General features: G+C 44.3%; 1 protein-coding gene across 2 annotated transcripts in view; it reads right to left on the bottom strand.

The window, feature by feature from the left end:
- Positions 1-20778, bottom strand: part of TRPC5 (transient receptor potential cation channel subfamily C member 5) — a 174903-nt gene that overhangs the window by 76024 nt on the left and 78101 nt on the right. For both annotated transcript variants that reach the window (XM_028714744.2, XM_028714743.2), the window contains one exon: positions 13838-14359. In XM_028714744.2, the coding sequence (XP_028570577.1) occupies positions 13838-14359 (522 nt within the window). The remainder of the gene's footprint in view (positions 1-13837; positions 14360-20778) is intronic.

Below are 20778 nucleotides of genomic sequence, written 5' to 3'. Positions count from 1 at the left end.
TGTGGGCCAAAGGCACGCCCCCGAGTGGTGACCCGGGGGAGCTCCTAGTTGACGTGCCTCAGCAGGAGACTCCCCCTCTATGGTGTTAACCCTTCCCGGGTCTCCAGCAAATGGGCTGGAGCCGGATAGTCGATAGGACCAATGCCTAAGCCAATGCCTCTCATTCCTGAATTCAATAAAGTTGTGGTCTAATTCGCCCATTTAACCTTAAATTCTGGTGTCTGGTGTCTTTATTTATCCTTGGTGGGGGGCGGGAACTCGCCACGCAACTCAGAATTAGTTAGAAAGACAAAGCCTTTAAAGTAGAGTTTGTAGAGCTGGAATGAGGGCAGTTGTTTTAGGATTGCAGTTGGGGATGATATGGGCTGGAGGAAAAATAGTGGCAGTCTGTTAAACACAGCAAGTTGAAGAGAGGAAGTAAGAGCACAAAGTGGGCTGACTGTTTGAATCCAAGGCTGCAGCTATGGGAGAAATGAAACCCTTTCGGAGTGTAATGTTGGAATCCCCTGTATATAGTCTCAAGTTGTATATATACGTGTAAATAAACCATATATCATAACGACACCACAATCTCTGCTGCGCCTCATTTCCAAAGGAAACACAAACCCTAGGCAAGTACCTGAAACCCCTGGAATTGATCACTGTTGTGGAGATTGGGGTGGCATATAACAATATTCTTAAAAGAGGCAAACAGGGCTATGTGTGAAGCGTTCATATTACCTGCTTTACTTATTTGGATTTCAAAGGACAGACAGATAGAAAAGACCCTCTTCTAGGTTTTCAATAGATGCTCAACAGCCCCTGAGCATAAACACATACTTTCTTCATTAATCCACTCTCTATACCAGCTATTTTTGACCTTCCCTTTCTCTCTTAAGAACATACAAAGAGTCTGCTGGATCAGACCAATAGTCCATGTAGTTAAGCATCCTGCTCTCACAGTCAGATGCCTGTGGGAAACCTGCATGCAGGACCCAAGCACTCTCCCTTCTTGTGGCTTCCAGCAAATGGAATTCAGAAGCAGTGCTTTCTCCAACAAGGGAGGTAGAGCATAGCTATCATGGCTAGGGCTGGGAGATATCTGGTTTTCAACATTGTGATATTTCACCAGCTAAACACCATGATATATGACAATGTCTGAAATAAGGATGGAGCTGTGTAGAGGCATTGGCTGGCTTCACAAGTTTCTCCCCACATTTGATTTTTGTATTGTGTGTACACACATGCACATGCACATGAGCGCGTGCACGCACACACACACATCATGATTCACAATATATTGCCAGGTCAAACACTATGAAACTGATATCAAGATATGAACTTCAAACCAGTTTTGGATGATATATTAATATATCGCCCAGCCTTAATCATGGCTAGTAACTGTCCATAGCCTCTCCTCCATGAATCTGTCTAAACCTCTTCTAAAGGCATCCAAGTTGATGGCCTTCACTGCCTACTGGGGGAGTGAGCTCCACGGTTTAACTATGCACCCCACTGCCAATCCTAAACCCCACAGTTTACTAATATCTCCCTGTCACTGTCACCACTGACAGGAGAGAGAAGGGGTGAAGAGAAGAAAGCCTTTCTCTCCTTTTCCCCTTCCTGCAGGGCCACTGCTATCTGTAGTTGAGAAGGCAATGAAGAAGAGAGTCTTTTCATAGCGGCAGCAGCAGCAACAACAATAACATCATAAGGGGAAGAGCAGGAAGGCTTGAAAAACCTGCCCCACACTATCTGCCTTCCTGTTCCCACATACCTCCTCCTTGTCCCCTAGGCTGCTCACTGGCCTGGGCAGTTCCACAGCTACTGCCTTTCTTTGTGGCCCCTTTCTTTCTCCTCTGCCTCCAGTGCCGCTGAGGTGCTGTTTGTGTTGTGCTGTCATGCTGCTGTTGGTGTGGCCACCCATTGGCAGCCACACTAACTGCAGCATGACAACTATTTTTTCCTTACAAAAATATTATATAGTAAGATAGCCCTTTTGCCTTAATGTATTTATTTGTTCCCTCAAAGTTGAGATAAATCTTTATCGTACTCCCGCACAAATATGCCTTGGATTATTTCCAGTCTCGAATTGTGCTTCCTCTCTGATGCCTCATGGGGATTGGGGAGGGGGAGGTGAATGATGCTAGATTACAGAGTAAAATATCATTTACGACTTCAAGAGGCAGAACAGCAACATCAGTTTGAAACCAAATAATTTTGTTGGATTTTTATACATTTTTGCTGCTTTCAACCCCCCCCCCCCGGGTTTACTTCCCTCCCCTCTTCAAAGTACATTTCAAGACTTACTTCCAAAGATAAAATACCTGAGCCATAATTTTTGCTGGAGACATTTAAGTAGACAAAAACCACCAGAGAGAAATATATTCCCTAGCAGTATATGGACAGTCTTACCAGCTATTCCATGGAAAGCTCTGCGGTGCATTGAATCTGTCAAGTGTGGCACTACTCCTGGCAGTACAGCATCCCCCAAAGACCATGAGGGAAGCTGGAGAATTTCACTTTGGTCCACTTTTTTAAAAAAAAAAGGGGGGGCTTTTAAAAATGTCAGTGACACATGAAGAATGAGTTCAGGGCATGTGGAAATAGAAACTCTTGTGGCACGCACTGTGTCTTTCACGCACAAAAATAACCCTCGGGTTTATTGACAGAAAGCCAAGGACTTGTCATTGCTTTGAGCCAAGGAGTAAGATGCAACCCATTTTTTAAACGTCTTTTGCTGTGGTCTGTAGTGGTAAAACACAGCAGTTTGTTAATATATCCTTCAAAAGCTCACAGAAGAAAATAAGCGAATTACATTTGTAAGACTCCCATCCTCACACTAAACATTATCCTGCTATAAGTGCATACCCTCCAACATTTCTCTGATGAAAATAGGGACGTCCCATTCCATAATGATAATTTTACTATTCATACCCCACACATCTTATTGGGTGCCTCAGCCACTCTGGGCAGCTTCCAACAAATATAAAAACATCAGAAGACATTAAACATTTTAAAAAACTTCCCTATACAGGATTGCCTTCAGACAGCTCAGGAGTCAGATAACTCCATACCCTCCAACATTTCTCCAATGAAAATAGGGACATCCTAAGAAAAAGTTGGACATTCTGGGATCAAATCAGGGGTGCCCCCGGAAAATAGGGACACTTAGAGGGTCTGTAAGTGTTGTGCTGCTAAATTCCATCTGAAATATTCCATTGAACCCTTCACCCTTATGAAAAAAGCAGTTATTTTTCCACATCTTTCATGGGGGCAGAGGAATTTCAGTGCATTTTGCAGGTAAGTCAAGGCTAAGAACATACAGAAATAAGAAGTGACAAAGAGAAGAGAAGAAAAATGAGACAGACAGATAGAAAAGAACTTATTTTTAAGGTCTTTATCAGATTCAGATAATAAATTTAAAACCATCAAATATGGAGAGGGAATGATAGTCTGATTTGTCATTAGAGAAATCTCATTGGCCCAGAATTCTGAAATCCTGGGGCAGTCTTAGCATATGTACCCATAGCTTTTTTCTGTTTGTCTGTTTTTCTCCTTTCTCATCTCTTCCATCACTACTGAAGTTTAGATGATAAAGAAAGAGCATGGGCATAGGGAACCTGTCTTTCCAACTTACAAAACTTTTAAAAACTCGATGTGCATTGATGGTGCTTTAATACAACAAAAACAATGGTGGTAATAATAATAATAATAATAATAATAATAATAATAATAATAATAATAATAATATTTACTACCTAAGTAGATGTTTGTGCTGAGGTGGGAGCAGAAGGATTCTGACATGCTGCCATTTTGTACCAAGACAAGCAGGCAACCACCAGCCTAGCCATAGACTGGTTTGGGTCTTGCAATTGGAAAAAATGAAAGTGTTTGCTATTTTGGTTGAAAATGTGCTATAATAACATAAATTGCCTTGTAATAATAGGTTGTCGTGCTGTACAGATCAAAATGAACTTCACCAGCTACAGGCTGTGATCTACATGGTGGTACCTTTGTGCCCATGTGTCTAAGTGTTTTCGTTCATTTATTTGACTATTTGTATCCTCCCTGTGGATCTAAAGTGCCAGAAGACTGGTAACAGCATAAAAACTAACAAACCATTAGAAGCACGAGACTCAAAACATTCAATTAAGGAGCAGCATCAACAACAACAGCAGAAAGAAAACCCAAAAGCCTTTCCTCTAAATATTTCTTTGTAGCAAGGTCAGTCCCTCATTCCTGTCCCTGGTGAATCCCTGCCCCAATGAGTCTTGCAAGGGATGCTGCATATGATAATGCATGAGTCACTAATCTTTTGGGGCCAGTGGGCACACTGCAATTTTGAGGCAGTGTTATGGGCACCACTCACAAAATGGCTGCTGTGGGGTGTGGCATAGCACAAAATGGCTGCTGTGGGGAGGGGGATAACAGAAAAAGGGCAGAAACAGAGCAGAAAAATAGAAAGCGCCATAAAATGTTTTGAATCTACCCCCTCTCTATTAAGTAGCCTGATATACAATGGGAGGAAAGACTCCTACATCAAGCACCACCATGCTCACCCACAGAAAGAATCTTTTGTACCTCACGTCTCCTCAGAATGGAAGGAAGGGTGAGTGCCCAATCCTGGTGAATGTCTAATCCTGGCATCCAATGAAATGGGTGCATATTTAAGGGGATGTGTTCTAGGGCTATGCCATACCCTCCAACATTTCTCCAATGAAAATAGGGACATCCGATTCCATAACGATGATTCTACTATTTATACTACTTTACTATTTATATCTTTCTGGGTTTCCCAGCTACTCCAAGTGGCTTCCACCATATATGTAAAACATTTAAAAATTAAACATTTTAAAAAACCTTCCCTATACAGGATTGCCTTCAGATGGCTTGGGAATTGGATAACTCCATACCTTCCTGCCAACCTAGCAGTTCGAAAGCACGTCAAAGTGCAAGTAGGTAAATAGGTACCGCTCCAGCGGGAAGGTAAACGGCGTTTCCGTCCACTGCTCTGGTTCGCCAGAAGCGGCTTAGTCATGCTGGCCACATGACCCGGAAGCCGTACGCCGGCTCCCTCGGCCAATAAAGCGAGATGAGCGCCGCAACCCCAGAGTCGGTCACGACTGGACCTAATGGTCAGCGGTCCCTTTACCTTTACCTTATACCCTCCAAATTTTTCCCATTGAAAATAGAGACATCCTACCATACCATCCAACATTTCTCCAATGAAAATAGGGATGTCCTAAAGAAAAGAGGGACATTACAGGATCAAATCAGAAACTGGGACGGCTTCTCTAATCAGGGACATCCCTGGAAAAGAGGGACACTTTAAGGGTCTGCTATGCACTCTGCACTTTGCTTTTCCAGCACAGCCCCTGCAGGGGAATGCAGTGTGACTGCTTCCCACTGACATCTCCCTGCCGACTGAGGTCCCAATCCCTAATAGCCCTAGATTACTCCAAGCAGCCTGGGACAATCTGGGGCTGTTTCCACCCAACTCAGACAAAGTCTGGACACTCAGACTCTCCCTTGGACACACACCCATCTTCTGGTCATGCAAAAAGCATTATGAGAGTTCAAAAACACATTCTAGCCTGGCAAAAGAACTTTCAAGGAAGGTACAAAGCAGGACTGGTGATGGGTGTGGCCTGAGGAGAGCCATATAGAAAGTCCTAGGGGGCTGTATTTGGCCCCCAGGCTTGAAGTTCTGCTATCCTGGTCTACAACACCCAGAGCTGAACACCATACTATAGATACAGATTGACTGGTGCCTAATGGGGAGGAACCAGCAGAACATGATCCACGCACTATGCTTTGGTTAGCAGAGTTTAAGACTGTGTTATTGTTGGACAATTGTGTTTTGCAGGGACAAAGGTAAAAAAAGAGTTGAGGCACAAGCTCTCAGGTGACATAGATCACAACTTCAACAAGACCTTCAACAAGTGATAAGCTAATCACTATTTTCACCATGCAACCATTCCTATTAAGAGACAAGTGTCTCTGGACAAGCTCCATCCTCATGCTGGACTAGAATCAATAAAGTCCCTGTCCCTGGCCCATCATAATCACTACACATTTCATGTCCAAATCAACTTCCCCAAACCATTTAACTCTAAGGGGATGAGTTAGTTTTGCCCCTCAAAGCTGTCCCTGTTCCCTCATTCCAAGGCTGTTCCCTTGAGAAACTGATCTGAGGACAGTGGTGAACAAATCTTTCAGTTCAGTTTCTCATGTTTCCAATCAAGTTCAGTTTGCTCCATATCCACATACATTTGTGGATCTTTCCTTTTTTAAAAAAGGTTGTGTGAAAATTCATATGCGTTTCTGTACACATGCCTCATAATATAAGCAGTTTTGTACACCTTTTTGCCTAGCCTTGCATTTATGTAAAAAACTCCACACACACCCCAAAAAGTAGATTTTTGTATGCTGTTTTCACTAATATAAATATGTTCTCATGTGCTTTTCACTAAAAAGCACATTTTTATATGCCTTTTTGGGCTGCAGAAATTGGAGAAGTGTAAATTTCAAAGGAGAACTGCATTTACGTTCATGTATTGGTTTGGGAAATGCAGGTTTGGTGAACTTGCATTAAAACACAAGCGGAATTAATTCCTGCCCCATCTATAGGTATGTCTTCATGCATGCTACATGTGATGCCTAAGGAGCGCACTCAGCCATTTCAGCTGCTCCCTCTTTTCACTGTCCTGTCCCTTCCTCATCATCTCCTTTGCCCTTTCTGTGGGTGATGAGTACAGGGACGGTAGTGGTTCTGACAGCCAGCCCAGGCAACCGGAGTAGAGTAAGGATCTCCAGGACTGGGGCAAGGATGTCCAGACCCAGTGGCTTCTTAGGATCACTGGCAATGTGGAGATCAGTGGAGGATCCAGCTGCCCTTGCTCTTCATCAGGCCTTAGATATGAGGTCTGGATAGGGCTGAGCCCTGACTGACAACTTCGCTATTACCTCTGCTCCCCTATTCATGCTGAGATGCCAGGAGCTGTCCCTTGACCTACTGGCTGCCACCCCTTGACCCCCGCTTCCCTGGGCTTCAGTAAGTCCCACCCCATGAGATCCTGAACTTTGAATCACTACACTTTATCTTTCAGTCCCAGAGAAACCATACAGCATATATTTAACCTGATCTTAAATACCTGGTCTACAGTTCAGAAGCACTTCAGAATAATTACTCTTTGTTTTCACAGTTGCACAGACATGAATAAACTGTAAGTGTGACCAGGAAGCGCCATCTGGCCATGTTCTGTACGTGCATTTGAATGTTCTCACACATTCTTAGAGCTGACTGAAGTTCAAAACAATTGATGCTAATTGGATACTAATCGTAGATCTGGAGCTACAGAGAGATCTTGCACCTCCAAGGGAATTGTACCCACATTGGTGACAACAGTCTCTATCTGCTCACAGGCAGGGAAGGAATTCTAGAGGGTTACAGCTGAAATATCTTGAATCATTCAGAGGGCATGTTGCATTCTCTGAGAAGCTCTGAGCCCCAACCACTTTCTTGTACCAGAGACAGCAATTCTCCTGCTTATTTACACCTTCATTAGAATGCAAGAGCCCTGTTGGCTCAAACCAGAGCAACAATCTAGTCCAGCATCCTGTGTCTCACAGCAGCCAGTCAGATGTACCCAGGGAGTCTTCAAGTGGGGCACTGCAACACCAACCTTCACACAGTGCCTAATGCTTTTTAAAAGCCGTCTAAGTTAGTGGCTGGCACCAATTATTGAGATAACAAATTACATAAATTAACCATGGTTGTAAACATATATGCATTTACTCGGGATTAATTCCCATTTAATTTAATAGGGCTTGCTTCTAAGTAGACCCTATAGGATTGCACTATTAAGCATATTCATTTTATTTGTTATTATGAGGAGTAGCAGGTGGTGAGGTGGCATGGGTGGGGGCATGGCTGCTCTGCTGGCTTCCCAGCACAGTGAACACTGGTACTTACTGAAAAGGAGGAGTGAGACTCAGTGTGGTGTAGTGCATGGCAGCAGAAGCATCACAGTGGCTCCTTCGCAATGCACTGCACCATGCCAAGCTCACCTTGCCCCACCTCACCAGCCACTACTGATTATGAGTAAACTGATGGGATAGCAGTTTTTCCTGTGCTCCATGCACTGTGCAGGAAAGAGAGAGAGAGAGAGAGAGAGAGAGAGAGAGAGAGAGAGAGAGAGAGATGTGTGCATGCAATACTCTTTAACAGCTGGGGAAGACACAAACAGGTCTGCACCAAACAAACATTTTAAAATCAGAAATGAAAGAGCACTCAGACTCCTAATGCATGCCTCTTCCTTGAAGCTCCTATCTGAGCCCGTGAGGGTTATCTCTAGCTACAGTGTATTTGAAGCCATTCAGGATCTTGATATGGACTGCAGTAGTTTACCTGCAGTTCAAATCCCACTTCAGTTGTGGACAACTCATGGCTGCACTAGCATTCTTTGAGGGCAGCCATGACCGTTAAAATGGCCCACAAGAGTGGATGTGACTGTTGTCAAAGCACATCAGCTATGGACATCACACTTGTGTGATGCCATGATCAATTACTACTAGGCTCCAGGTCAAAAAGAATTAGGTTTCTCCAGGCTTTTAATGGCTTTTAATTGGTGTGCAGTGGTTTTAATTAAATGGCTCTTGAGGATCCTGCGGAAATGCCATGGTTGCATTTGTTGTCATTTGGTTTTAATATTATTTGTAAGCAACCTTGGGGATTTTATATCAAAAGGTGGTGATAAGGGATAGATTAAAGATCATCAGGTCCCCAAAGGGATTCTTTTTAAAAAAATGTTTTTATTATACAATTTCAACATAACAAATTGTCAAACCATATAATCACGGTGTGTGAGAGAGAGCGATCTACCTGCGACGATCGTCCTGGAATATTTATTCCTAATTTAATTTGTCTTAAGTTATTCCATTTTGTTAATTTTACCCCTTTTCCCCCTTCCTTCCCCTTCCCCTTCCCTTCCCCTTCAGGGGCTTGGCCACATGGGGCCTTTGGCCCCTGGCAAGCTCTGGTCTCGGAGCTTTTCGCTGCCCAGTTGGCCGCTTAAAGGTAAAGGTAAAGGGACCCCTGACCATTAGGTCTAGTCGTGACCGACTCTGGGGTTGCGGCACTCATCTCACTTTACTGGCCGTGGGAGCTTCCGGGTCATGTGGCCAGCATGACTAAGCCGCTTCTGGTGAACCAGAGCAGCGCACGGAAACGACATTTACCTTCCCGCCGGAGTGGTAACTATTTATCTACTTGCACTTTGACGTGCTTTCGAACTGCTAGGTTCACAGGAGCTGGGACCGAGCAACGGGAGCTCACCCCGTCGAGGGGATTCAAACTGCCGACCTTCTGAATGGCAAGTCCTAGGCTCTGTGGTTTAACCCACAGCACTACCCACGTCCCTCGGTTGGTCACTTAGGCAGCTCTTATTCCTCGCGGAACTTACTGACTAGTTTTGTTTTAATTTGCCCAAGAGAACATCGACCTTGGTTGTTGTGTTCTGCAGGGTGCGATCCCACGGCTTTTGCCTTTGTGCTCTCCCTATCTGCTGAGCTCCCCACTCCCTCTGGTTCTTCTGGGCAGCTGCCGTTTCTGTCTGCTTTGCAGACTGGGGTGCTTGGTATTAGGCTTGCTGTGGCAAATTAATCGAGCTGAATATTATAATCCTTTGGGTTGCTGGTGGGGAAATTTTAGGGGCCAGGAAGTCCCCCCCCCCATTCTTGCCCAGTAGCCATATTCAGCCTAGTGTGGTGAGAGCGACATTTTGTTTTGGCGTGAGTGCCATTTTATCAATTGAGTTTGTTAATAGTGTTCCCTTTGTTATTATTTTGCGTGAAGTGAGATTCAGGATGCCTGTTACGAGGAATCCTAGTCATGCTCTCCCTTCGAAGAGGGCAATTAGAGGCCCTTCTCAGTCCCTTCACTCAGCACAGGCCCCAGCAGTTCCTCAGCAAATGCTGGCTTGCTTGGGTGCTATTATGGCCAATATTGGTTCAGATCCTGTGGTTCTGGTTAGGTTTAATTCGGAGCTTGAGTCTTTGGCTCAGCAGTTTGGGAGGCAGGCTTATTCCCAGCCTGACCCTTCCTCTCCCTCTACTGTGTATGAGGCCCATGGTCCCTCTGATGTGAGTGAGGGGAGTGAGGCTTTGGATCCTTCTGGGGCTATGTTTCCCCAGTTTCAGTCTTTCAGGATCCCGGTCCCGGCCAGTCCTGGGGGTCATCCCAGGCGTATGGGTGTCTCGGTGCAGCAGGCCTTTCAGTCTGGACTGCATTGTCCACTGGGTCAGCAGGAGGGCTGCCAAGTCTGGATTTGGATGCAGGCTCGGGCTCCCCGACCACGTGTGCGTATCCTGGATATCCAGATGAGGAATGCGTTGGGAGGAGCTTCTCCCAACGGTGCGGGTGAAGGTGTTTGGGGAAGGCATGCCTGCAGCGATGGTGGTACAGCAGGGGGAGAACGATTTGCCGGAAGCTCCCAGCTTGAGCCTGCGGACCCGCATGCAGGAGGACTTGGAAGAGTTAAAGGCAGCTCTTCCTGGGCTCAAAATCTTTGGTCACAACTACTGCAGTGACGTGAGTGGCAAGGAAGCCCAGCTGCCACCAAGAGGGCCAGGAGGCGCGTCCAGAGCACAGTGGCCAAGAAGGTTCTGGCCTTGGGCGGGATGGTGATCCGTCACCCGGGCATTACCTTCCGATATGCATCCCTTTACAGATGGGGTTCATCTGTCTGTGATTGGGAATGATTTATGGCTGACTGCCATGTCAGCGGGGTTAAGGGATTGGTTACAGGCGTGATTGGTTGGTGGCAAAGTGCAGGTGCTCGTGTGGTGGATTGGCTCTGGTTCAGGTGATCGGGATGGGAGAACGCTCTTGCCATCCCTATGTGAAGGGTATTCCGTTAAAGGAATCCAGGGACTCAGCTGGTTTGGTCAACCCCTGTGATGGGGTTGTGTCCATGCCTGAGTCTAGGGGGACATTTGGGTGGCGGAGATAGCCTGTTCCCGGCTTTCCGCTTATCCAGGTGTTCACCCTTTGCTGACCTATGCTGGAACCTTGGGTCAGTGCTACCTGCATGGCAGGGAGTAGTCAAACCAGATCCTATGCAACCAGTCATTTCTGTAATCAATAAAGTTGTGGCCTAAATTCTGCCAAAAACCAAAACAAAAATTTGAGTCTTGTGTGAATTTATTTAGGAGGGAGATTTCTGGGTCTGAACACACAACTCCCATTTAGTTTAGGGGCAGAGATTGCTTTGAGACAGCATCCTCAGAGGAGCTTGCCTGTCACCTCTATGGCCTTTTCAGTCTCAGGTGAATATATTTTTATTCACCTAGGTCAGGGGTCAGCAAACTTTTTCAGGAGGGGGCCGGTCCACTGTCCCTCAGACCTTGTGGGGGTCCGGACTATATTTTGAAGAAGAAGAAAAATGAATGAATTCCTATGCCCCAGAAATAACCCAGAGACGCATTTTAAATAAAAGCACATGCAAAAGCACGCTGATTCCCGGACAGTCCATAGGCCAGATTTAGAAGGCGATTGGGCTGGATGCGGCCCCCAGGTCTTAGTTTACCTACTTATGACCTAGGTCATGTACATTGTTTTAGGCTATATCTGTTGCAATTTTGAAGTGGGGTGGGGGACAGAGTCTGTCTTTTATTGTTACATGTTAGTTTGAATTTTTATAAATATATACAGTATATTGCTTTGTATAGAGAGCCAGTGTGGGTAGTAGTTGGAGTGTCAGACTAGGACATGAGAGAGACTAGGGTTTAAATTCTGACTAGGCAATCAAGATAATTGGGTGACCATGGGCTCATCATTGCCCCTCAGACCAACCTACCTTACAGGGCTGTTGTGAGGAATCAATGAGGAGGGGGAGAACCATGTACACCACCTTGCACTCCTTGGGGAAACGAGTGGGAATATAAATGAAATAAATAAATATAGATAAATGAGGGTTGAATGAAATTCTGCTCAGGATGTGGGAATATATTGATAAGTGTTTCTTGCCTCTATCACATGTCGGCGAGTCTGTAACAAAGGAGGGAGTATTACTCCCCTCTACAGAGAGCTAGTTGTGGAATCTAGTAAAGGTAAAGGGACCGCTGACCATGAGGTCCAGTCGTGACCAACTCTGGGGTTGCGGTGTTCATCTCGCTTTACTGGCAGAGGGAGCCGACGTACAGCTTCTGGGTCATGTGGCTAGCATGACTAAGCCGCTTCTGGCGAACCAGAGTAGCGCACGGAAACACTGTTTACCTTCCCAGCGCATGGAAACGCTGTTTACCTTATCTACTTGCACTTGACGTGCTTTCGAACTGCTTGGTGGGCAGGAGCAGGGACTGAGCAACAGGAGCTCACCCCATTGCAGGGATTCGAACCGCCAACCTTCTGATCGCAAGTCCTAGGCTCTGTGGTTTAACCTACAGCGCCACCCGTGCCCCTAGTTGTGGAATCTACACACATATAAAAACCATTCTGAAAATGCTTCAAAAAATAATAATTTAAAAAACACATTGAATTTACCATAGGGCTCACCATTGCTATCTAATGCCACATTGTATATTGCACTTAAAACACACTCAAAATGTTTCATTTCCAGCTATATAGCTGAGTCTACTGTTTCAATGCTGCCAGCTAACCAAATGATGCCCAAGGAAAACCAACCCTGACTAGTGGAACTGCCACCAACCCTGTAAAGTTCCCCAAATCTGTCCCTCAAACTTGAATTTGGGGGGACACAGATCTGTTAATGAACACAGAAGAACAGATCTGGGACTCACCCAGACAAGAGTCAATGATCCACTTCTTGTCCTCTGAGCCCCAAGCCCACAAGTTTCTCAGTAGGTGCCAGATATGGAGACAAAGCTTACCCTAAGAAGCCACACCAATATACGACGACAAATCCTTTATTAAGAGACTACAAAGCCAAAAAGGACCCTTTGTATATGAAAACACAGCTTAAGAAGCAAAGGGCACTTTAAGGAATTCTGTTTGGGGGGGGGGGGATAACAAAAATAGCTTGCCTCACTGTCATACGAACCATTTGAGTCACAGACCCACCAAGCATACATGATTGTTGCAACATGATACTTTATCAAGATGGGGCACCCCAGAACCAAGTCAGAAGCCAGTTTTTTAATGCCAAAAGGCATGGATAGAAGGTAGATTTTTCCTTAAATCACCCAGGGCCTAATTTCCCCAGCATTCGAGGGTATAAGCTTCAGCTGTTGAGTTGATTTTTATAGTCACTATGACCTTCAGCAATCTCACAGCAGATTTCCACACAGGTGGTGAATTCAGTGGTGTGGCAGGGAAGGTAGATGGAGACAGTTGGAGTCGGTTGGAGGCGGGCTCCATTTCCCCTCCGTGCATAGACTAATTAACTATGACTTTTCCCTCAGGAAGACCACACCAAGAATCCCAAGTTAAAGAACCATTACAATAAACCAAAGAAATTGTAAATTTCGAAATCTATTTATATTTCTTTACATTTGTTATAACCTGCCCAGGGAATATCTATTGATGATAGACCACCACTCTCTTCATTTACTGATTGTATGTAAGCTGCCCTGGGATCCCTTTTCTTTTTCTTTTAAAAGAACATATCACACCCCACCTGGAAATACACGCTGGCTCAGCCTTCCCCAGTCTGGTGCCCTCCAGATGTTACTGGACCACAACTCATATAACTACTTAACCTTGGCCATGCAGGCTGCAGGCGCTGATGGGAGTTGGAGTCTAGCAAGATCTTTTCAGGGTTTGGGGAAGGCTCTTCTAGCCCATGACATATGCATAGAGTTTTGGACCATCCCCAAGTAGGAAAACAGCTCTTACCTCTTTCTGATGGTACTTTATTGCTACCTTTAGCTTTGCCAAGTCATGACATTTCTGCGGGTCTAATTCTTCGCTTTGGTCATCCCTGTGGTTCAAGATGATTTCCAGCTCCCTTGAGCTCCGTGCCTGGTCCAGAAGGTCTTTAGCAAACCTCTTGCACTGCTGTGAAAGCTCCTCATACTCGGCCTTGAACTCATTTTCCACTTTGCTGAGCTCCTTCAGCTCCCAACCCAGCCGGAAGGCCGTCAGGATCGGGTCCTCACTAGATAAGGCAATCAACGAAGGGCTGGCCAAAGCTTTGTAAATATTCAGCCTTGACCTGGAATGCCTCAGGCTGTCTACTTCAGAACTGGAGACGCATTCCACACAATTGCATCTGATCTGGTGTGGGCGCGGGATCGTGACCCGTCTTTGGACTAGCAGCTTGATGATTTCATAGTTGTTGGTGTGAGCCGCCAGCATTATGGGGGTTATATCAGGGGTGAACTCCGAAAACTGAGTGTCCATCATTAATGTGGGGACCTGCACAAAATGAATAAATGAGTTAAGATCTTTCTTCCAGAAACCGTATAAATCATGGCAGATCAGGAGCATACATAATAAAGGACATCAAATAGATATAAAGGGCATATAGTATTGTGCTGGGTTTTGTGATTTTATGTCTCAGTATTTTCCTGTGTGACACCCAGAGAGCAATAGCTATCAGGCATCTAATAAATTTAGAATAACTAATAAATTCATTCATTAATTGGATAGTCTGTCCCCAGGAACCAAAACCAAAACAACTAAAAAGAAACAGACTCTAGGTTCAGCCTCATTTTGAAATAGGATAAACAAAACTGGCTACAAAATTAGCAATTCCTCAGTAGAATTATCTCCAATGGAGAGAACAGAACTGAATGCAAGATCAACACCTTACTTTCTATTCTGATGAGGTGGAGAATGTTCTCAGAAAATGAAAAATATGCTATGATAGCATATTTGTCCACCTCAACAGAATAGAAAATAATGTGTTACTCTTCAGCTCCATTAAGCAACGACTAGTTTTACAAACCAGCATTCAGGTTGCATGTACCACTAAGTATTCTCAAAACCACAATCATGTGCACTATCCTAAGAATGCCTGCAGAACTCCTTTTAATGAAAAATTACACCAAGAGTTTATCCCCTCAAACCATTGACCTTTGCCTTATTGCAGACCACTATCCTGACTGGATCAAGCATGAAAACCCATGTGGGCCAGAGGCAGACATTGCTTCCCATGGTGTCCAAATGGCTCCCCACGCCTAGGATCCCATGATCAGACTGCAAAAGTGTATGTGCAGGAGAGTGTGTTTTGTGGTCTTTTTTCAGAAAGGAAGAGAAATTCTAAACATTTGGGGGCACAGAGAAACTGGATGTGGCATAGATAATTTCTTTCTTTTTTTAAAAAAAGCATTATTTATTTAGCTCAGTTGCTGCAACACCAGTTGGCTGGCATTCACATATACCTACATACAATGCCTTCCTTGGAAAATGCTATGTCAGGATAATAGCATTGTTTTCAGAGGCATTCCTGTGGGGAGAAATGGTGGCCATACTTTCCTACTGGAGTCAACATCTTATTTTCCCTTAACAATGCTGCTGGCAATAACTAAGAATGGTGCTTGTAGGTGCCTAGTCTTTCACTCTACAAATCATCTGTCCAGTGGTCTGCATTCTGTGCCATGTCAGGTGCCTATACCGTCCCCATTGCCCCCAAGTCAGATTGAGATTGCCAAAGTCACAGGCTTGCTCTTTTTCAGCACTTTTCTGTCTTGATACAGCCCTGAACTTTCTTATATATTATAGCTGTGTAGGTCCTATGGGCTTTGCAGTAAGTGAGGTTGTTGCAAATATTGCCTGCAGAACACGGTCAAGCTCTGAGTTTTGTTTTTTGTTTAACCCAAGCAGCAAAAGGTGTGTATTTTTTAAAAAAACAACTGTTAAAAGCTGTATTTGAGGCTGTTGGGGTTTTTTTAATTATTATATCCTACATTCCTCTTCTTTAACTCCAGAGCTCTTCACAACATTATAGGCAGTGTTCTAGATAGCCTGACATTGTAAGGTCTGTGATTGGACACAAACCAAAGGCTGGTATAAAGCTGCAATTTATTTACTTTTAAAATACATACAAGAATACACAGAACTTAGCCACCTCTTAATTATTTTGAGGTAAGAAAAAGGAAAGTCCTCCCTCTATCATAAAGGATAGTGATGGAAAGTAGATCCCTTTTACTTCTGCTACAAAAAGCTCCTGGACCTATTGGTCTAACATTTTGCAGGCTAAGTCCACTCCAGAGAGGCTCCTGTGCCTTTAAATTCCATCCACTTTGGCAAAAAAAGGGAAGCGGTAACTTGAGAAAGAGAAGTCTTTAGGAGCTAGCTATTTCTGCATTCCTAGTAACGCCATGGGTTTAAAACAGATACTGAAAGAATGGGACCAATGTGCCAAGTACACTGCAGACTAACAGGCCATTCACATAGGCCAAGGAAGTACAAAATCTCCAGACTGAAGTCTTCCCATAGGACTCATCTTTCAGTCACCGCTCACTTCTGCCAGTATCGATAATGTTATACCAACTTTATATGCCTCCAGAGAGGTTGGACTGAGTTCCCAACACCTTCCAACAGCAGCCTGGGCCTCTAGCCATCTCAACACCAAGCCACCTGAAGACCTGAAGGGATTACTGTAGAATATTCACTCAACACTTCAGTCAATACTAAGTTGATTTGACAGAAGCAGAAGCAATGTCTGGAGTAGCTGATGAAATTAAGAGACATTTCATTACCAGGCAGCTCAAAGTTCAGAGACAGTATGATGTAGAACAGAGAAGATATGGAGTTCAGACTTCAAAATGCCAGTCCTGGCAGGTGCTCATGAGGTGGTGCTTTATCTTATACTGGAGTCCAGTTTATACATCCATTTTTTTTCCATGGGATGCATTATTAATGTAGTAGTAGTAGTAGTAGTAGTAGTAGTAGTAGTAGTAGTATTGCTACAATGGGATTATTATCCCTGTAATACTGTGGATAAGAGGTATTCTAAATACTCCAGAGAGAACCATACTGAAATCCAATGCACTTTGAAAAGCACCTGTAATTCTATAGTCTGTTGCTAGGGAGCACATTTTGCCATTCATCTTTTTGTCCAAAATGTCACAGAGTTGGAGAGGATCTTGTAGGCCATCCAGTCCAACCCTGTTCCCAAGGCATGTAATCTTAAACTAGAGCATCCCTCTATAAAGACCTCCAGGGGGAGAGAGTCCATCAACCTTCTAGGTTCGAGCTATGAAATCTGTTGGTGTACCAGGTGTTGTTGGACTCCAACTCCTATCAGTCCCAGCCATCATAGTGAACAGTCAGGAATGGTGGAAGTTCTAGCCCAACAACATATTTAGGGCCACATGTTCCCTAGCCCCGCTTTGTTTGGACAGGTCTTAACATCAATAACTTTCTCCCAGTGTTCAACTCAAAGCCTATCCCTTTGTACGTTAAGCCCATTTGATCTAGCCCTGCTCTACAGGGCAGCAAAGAACAAGGACACATCCACACTCTACATTTAGATCACTCTTATGCCACTCTTATCTACTGCAACAATCACAGCTTCCCAAAATAATCTTGGGACTTTGATAAGGGTGATGGGAATTGTATCCCTGTGTTGGGTCTCCTAACGACTGTCAGAACCCTAAACAAACTACAGTTCCTGGAATTCTTTGAGGAAAGCCATTACTGTTAAAATGGTCTAAGAGTGCTTTAAATGCATGGATGTGACCCAAGTCTCTCCCATCCTGCAGTTCCCAACAACTGGTATTCAGAAGCATACTGCCTCCAACATTGGAGGTGGAACATATTCATCAGGGCTAGTAACCTTCTCTTCCTCCATTAATTTGTTTAATGCTCCTTTAAAGCCCTCAAAGTTCGGAGCGAGTTCCAGCGTTTAACTGTGCTCAGCATGAAGAAGGATTTTCTTTTGTCTGTCCTGAACCACCCAACATTCAGCTTCACTGGATGTCCGCATGTTCTAGTGTTAAAAATATCTCTGGGATTTATCAGACTGGAAGCTTCACAGCGCATGGGGAAATGGCCAATCAAAAAGTCTACGCAGCCCTTTTACACTCTTATTGTTCTCTTGGTGTTAAGTTCAAGCTGTTATTTAGAAGGAATTGTTGCCTGAACACCTCTACTTTAAAAGGTAGGGGGAGGGACGCTTGAAAGAGAACGAGATGTAAATAGTCTAAAAGCTGCCGGCACCACAGTACTGTGCTATTAAGCTATCAATGTACCTTGCAGCTAAGGCTGAGGCTTTAATGCATCCCCTGTTGCGGCCTTATTATCGACATCTGGTGCTCAGAATGCTGAAACGTAAGCGCACAGCAACCTTTCCAAGCAATTCCATTTTGTAACCTGGCAAGTTCAGTTTTCTGCCAGCATCGACAAATATCCACAGAGCTCAGCACATCACCTGACCTCTCCAACCAAACAGCCGCATCTCCTTGAAGTGTGACTAATTGCAGGTGAATACTGCACACATTTGCCTTGTGACTGTCAAAAGTACTTCATGGGAAGCATTGTCAAAAAGATCTCAGTGGCAGCAGAGTGCTATTTTATCAGTAAAAATATATAAATCGCTGAGACTTGGGATGTGCAAGACCTGTTCCTTTATTTCATTGGTTTCCCCTTCCGTTTCCCCACAGCCTTGACTAGCTGCTGAAACTCAAGGTTCCTCGGATATATTATAGATTTCCAAGGGGTGGAAATTGGATGCACAATAAAGTACAGATTGCATCTAGTTACTCCACTGCTCTAAATGGGATGCTTGTTTGGATTCACATTTTAATCCACATTCAGGTGCATATTTGAATGTTCAGGTGTTGCCGTTCTACTCCCATTACATTCATTTGGATGCACCTCCCAGTGTGCATTCTATGGAGAGTCTTCTCCAGAACATCCCACTTCAGCACCTGAATCACTGAGAAGAGAAGTGCCTGTGTTTCCTCACCCATTTTAGCTGTACACCTAAAAATACAACATATAAGAACCTAAGTAGAACCCTGCTGGGTCAGAACAATGGCCCGTCATAGTAGAACATCCGGCATCCACAGTGGCCAGCCAGATGCCCAAGAGAAGCCCATAGGCAGAGCCTGAGCACAACAGCACCCTCCCTACCTGCAATCCCCAGCAACTGGCATCCAAAGCCATCTTGCCACCCAACAGTGGAGGTGGAACATAGCCATTGGGGCTAGTAGGCATTGATAGCTTTACCCTCAATTAATTTGTCTAATCCCCTCCAAATCAATTATACAAATGAGCATTAGGAATCCCTTTGGGGACCTAATTATCTTTAATCTACCCGTTATCACCACCTTTTGGTATAAAATTCCCAAGGTTGCTTATAAATAATATTAAAGCCAAATGACAACAAATACAACCATGGCATTTCCGCAGAATCCCCAAGAGCCATTTACCTTGCCATTCCCCATAAGCACCTGGATGGGGTCTCTGCATCCTGAAGGATCGGCCATCATGACTGGTAGCCACAAACAGAACCATCACCCTCTCTGAATTCGTCTCATTCTGTTTTAAAGCCATCTAAGATGATGGCCCTTACCACACATTGTGGAAATGAATCCTCTAGCTTAACCATGTGCTGCAAGAAGAAATTATTCCTTTTGTCTGTACTGAATCTTACTCTGACATTCAAAGACCTAAATGGTTTGGGACACCAATATTTGCAAGGGCATATTCTGCATAGTAACCTGCTCATGTTCGAGGATTAGTGGATGAAACTCTCATGATGCTTCCCTCCACATATTGAGGTATGTGGCATGAGGAACCAGAAACGACATTTTTCAGTGGTGGCTCTTTATATATAAAACTTCATCCCTACTGTGGTATACCTGGCTCCAGTGCTCTATGGTTTTAGGCAGTTAGTCAAGACACCCCTTTTTCAGGAGGTGTTTGGGGGAAGAGAAAGTTGATTGCTGCCACTATTAGTAACTGTCATTCAGTGATCTGCCAGCACATGCTGTTTTGGGTTGTGCAATTTTTATGAATTTTTACTTATTTGACTTCTTGTAAACTGCCCCGGGGCTTGTGCAGACAGTCGTACATAAATAATCTAAATAAATAAAAATAAACATATCTCCCAACATTCAGCTTCACTGAATGAGAGAGTGAGAAAAAAGCTACCGTATCTCTATCCACTTTCCCCACACTGTGCTATATTCAATTTCCCTCATTACTTGTCTTTTTTCTACACTAAATAGCATGTTTGGAAATATGTGTATAATTAAATTACATTCACGAAAGAGTCAGGATTAGCTGGATTACTCCATAGGGTACACCCCGGGGTTGTCTTCACATGATGTGTAGAACACTGTAAAAAAAGAAAGGTCCAGGAAAAGTGTTCTGACACAGAGCTTGTTTGTGACTGCTTTGGAGCTGATGGGGTGGAGGGAGGGCCCATTGAGAACTTCTGAAGCATAGTGGCTTAGGGTATGAATTGAAGGTCAAGAAGCTCATAAGTCAAATCTTGCCTTGTTCACAAGCCATTGAAAAGTTCTCAAACAGTCTGCCCATCTATAACCTACTTTATATGGTTATTGTAAGCATATAGGGGGGAAATGTAAAAACAAAAACAAAAACCTGACATATTTGTCCTTCTAGTTCTAGCTCACGGAAACAGCCATCTGTAAATGTGTTTGGGTAGGCTTCCCCTCTCTTCAGACCTTCTGCCAGTGCATGGACAGCAGAGGATTCAACAACAGGGGTGGCAAGATTAGCACACAGCCCAGCTCTCTTTCCACTAGGGATGGCTAGTGCCCATTAAGTCTGGTGGGACAGAAGGAAGGGAGGCCAACAATAGATAGAGACAGAGCCAATGGCAGGCAGATCCACCCACTGACCAGTTGTAAATTAGA

The sequence above is a fragment of the Podarcis muralis genome, chromosome Z (assembly GCF_964188315.1).
Source record: "Podarcis muralis chromosome Z, rPodMur119.hap1.1, whole genome shotgun sequence".
In the NCBI taxonomy this organism is placed as follows: domain Eukaryota; kingdom Metazoa; phylum Chordata; class Lepidosauria; order Squamata; family Lacertidae; genus Podarcis; species Podarcis muralis.
Note: the sequence above shows the minus strand (reverse complement) of the source record. Positions and strands in the feature narration are given on the sequence as shown.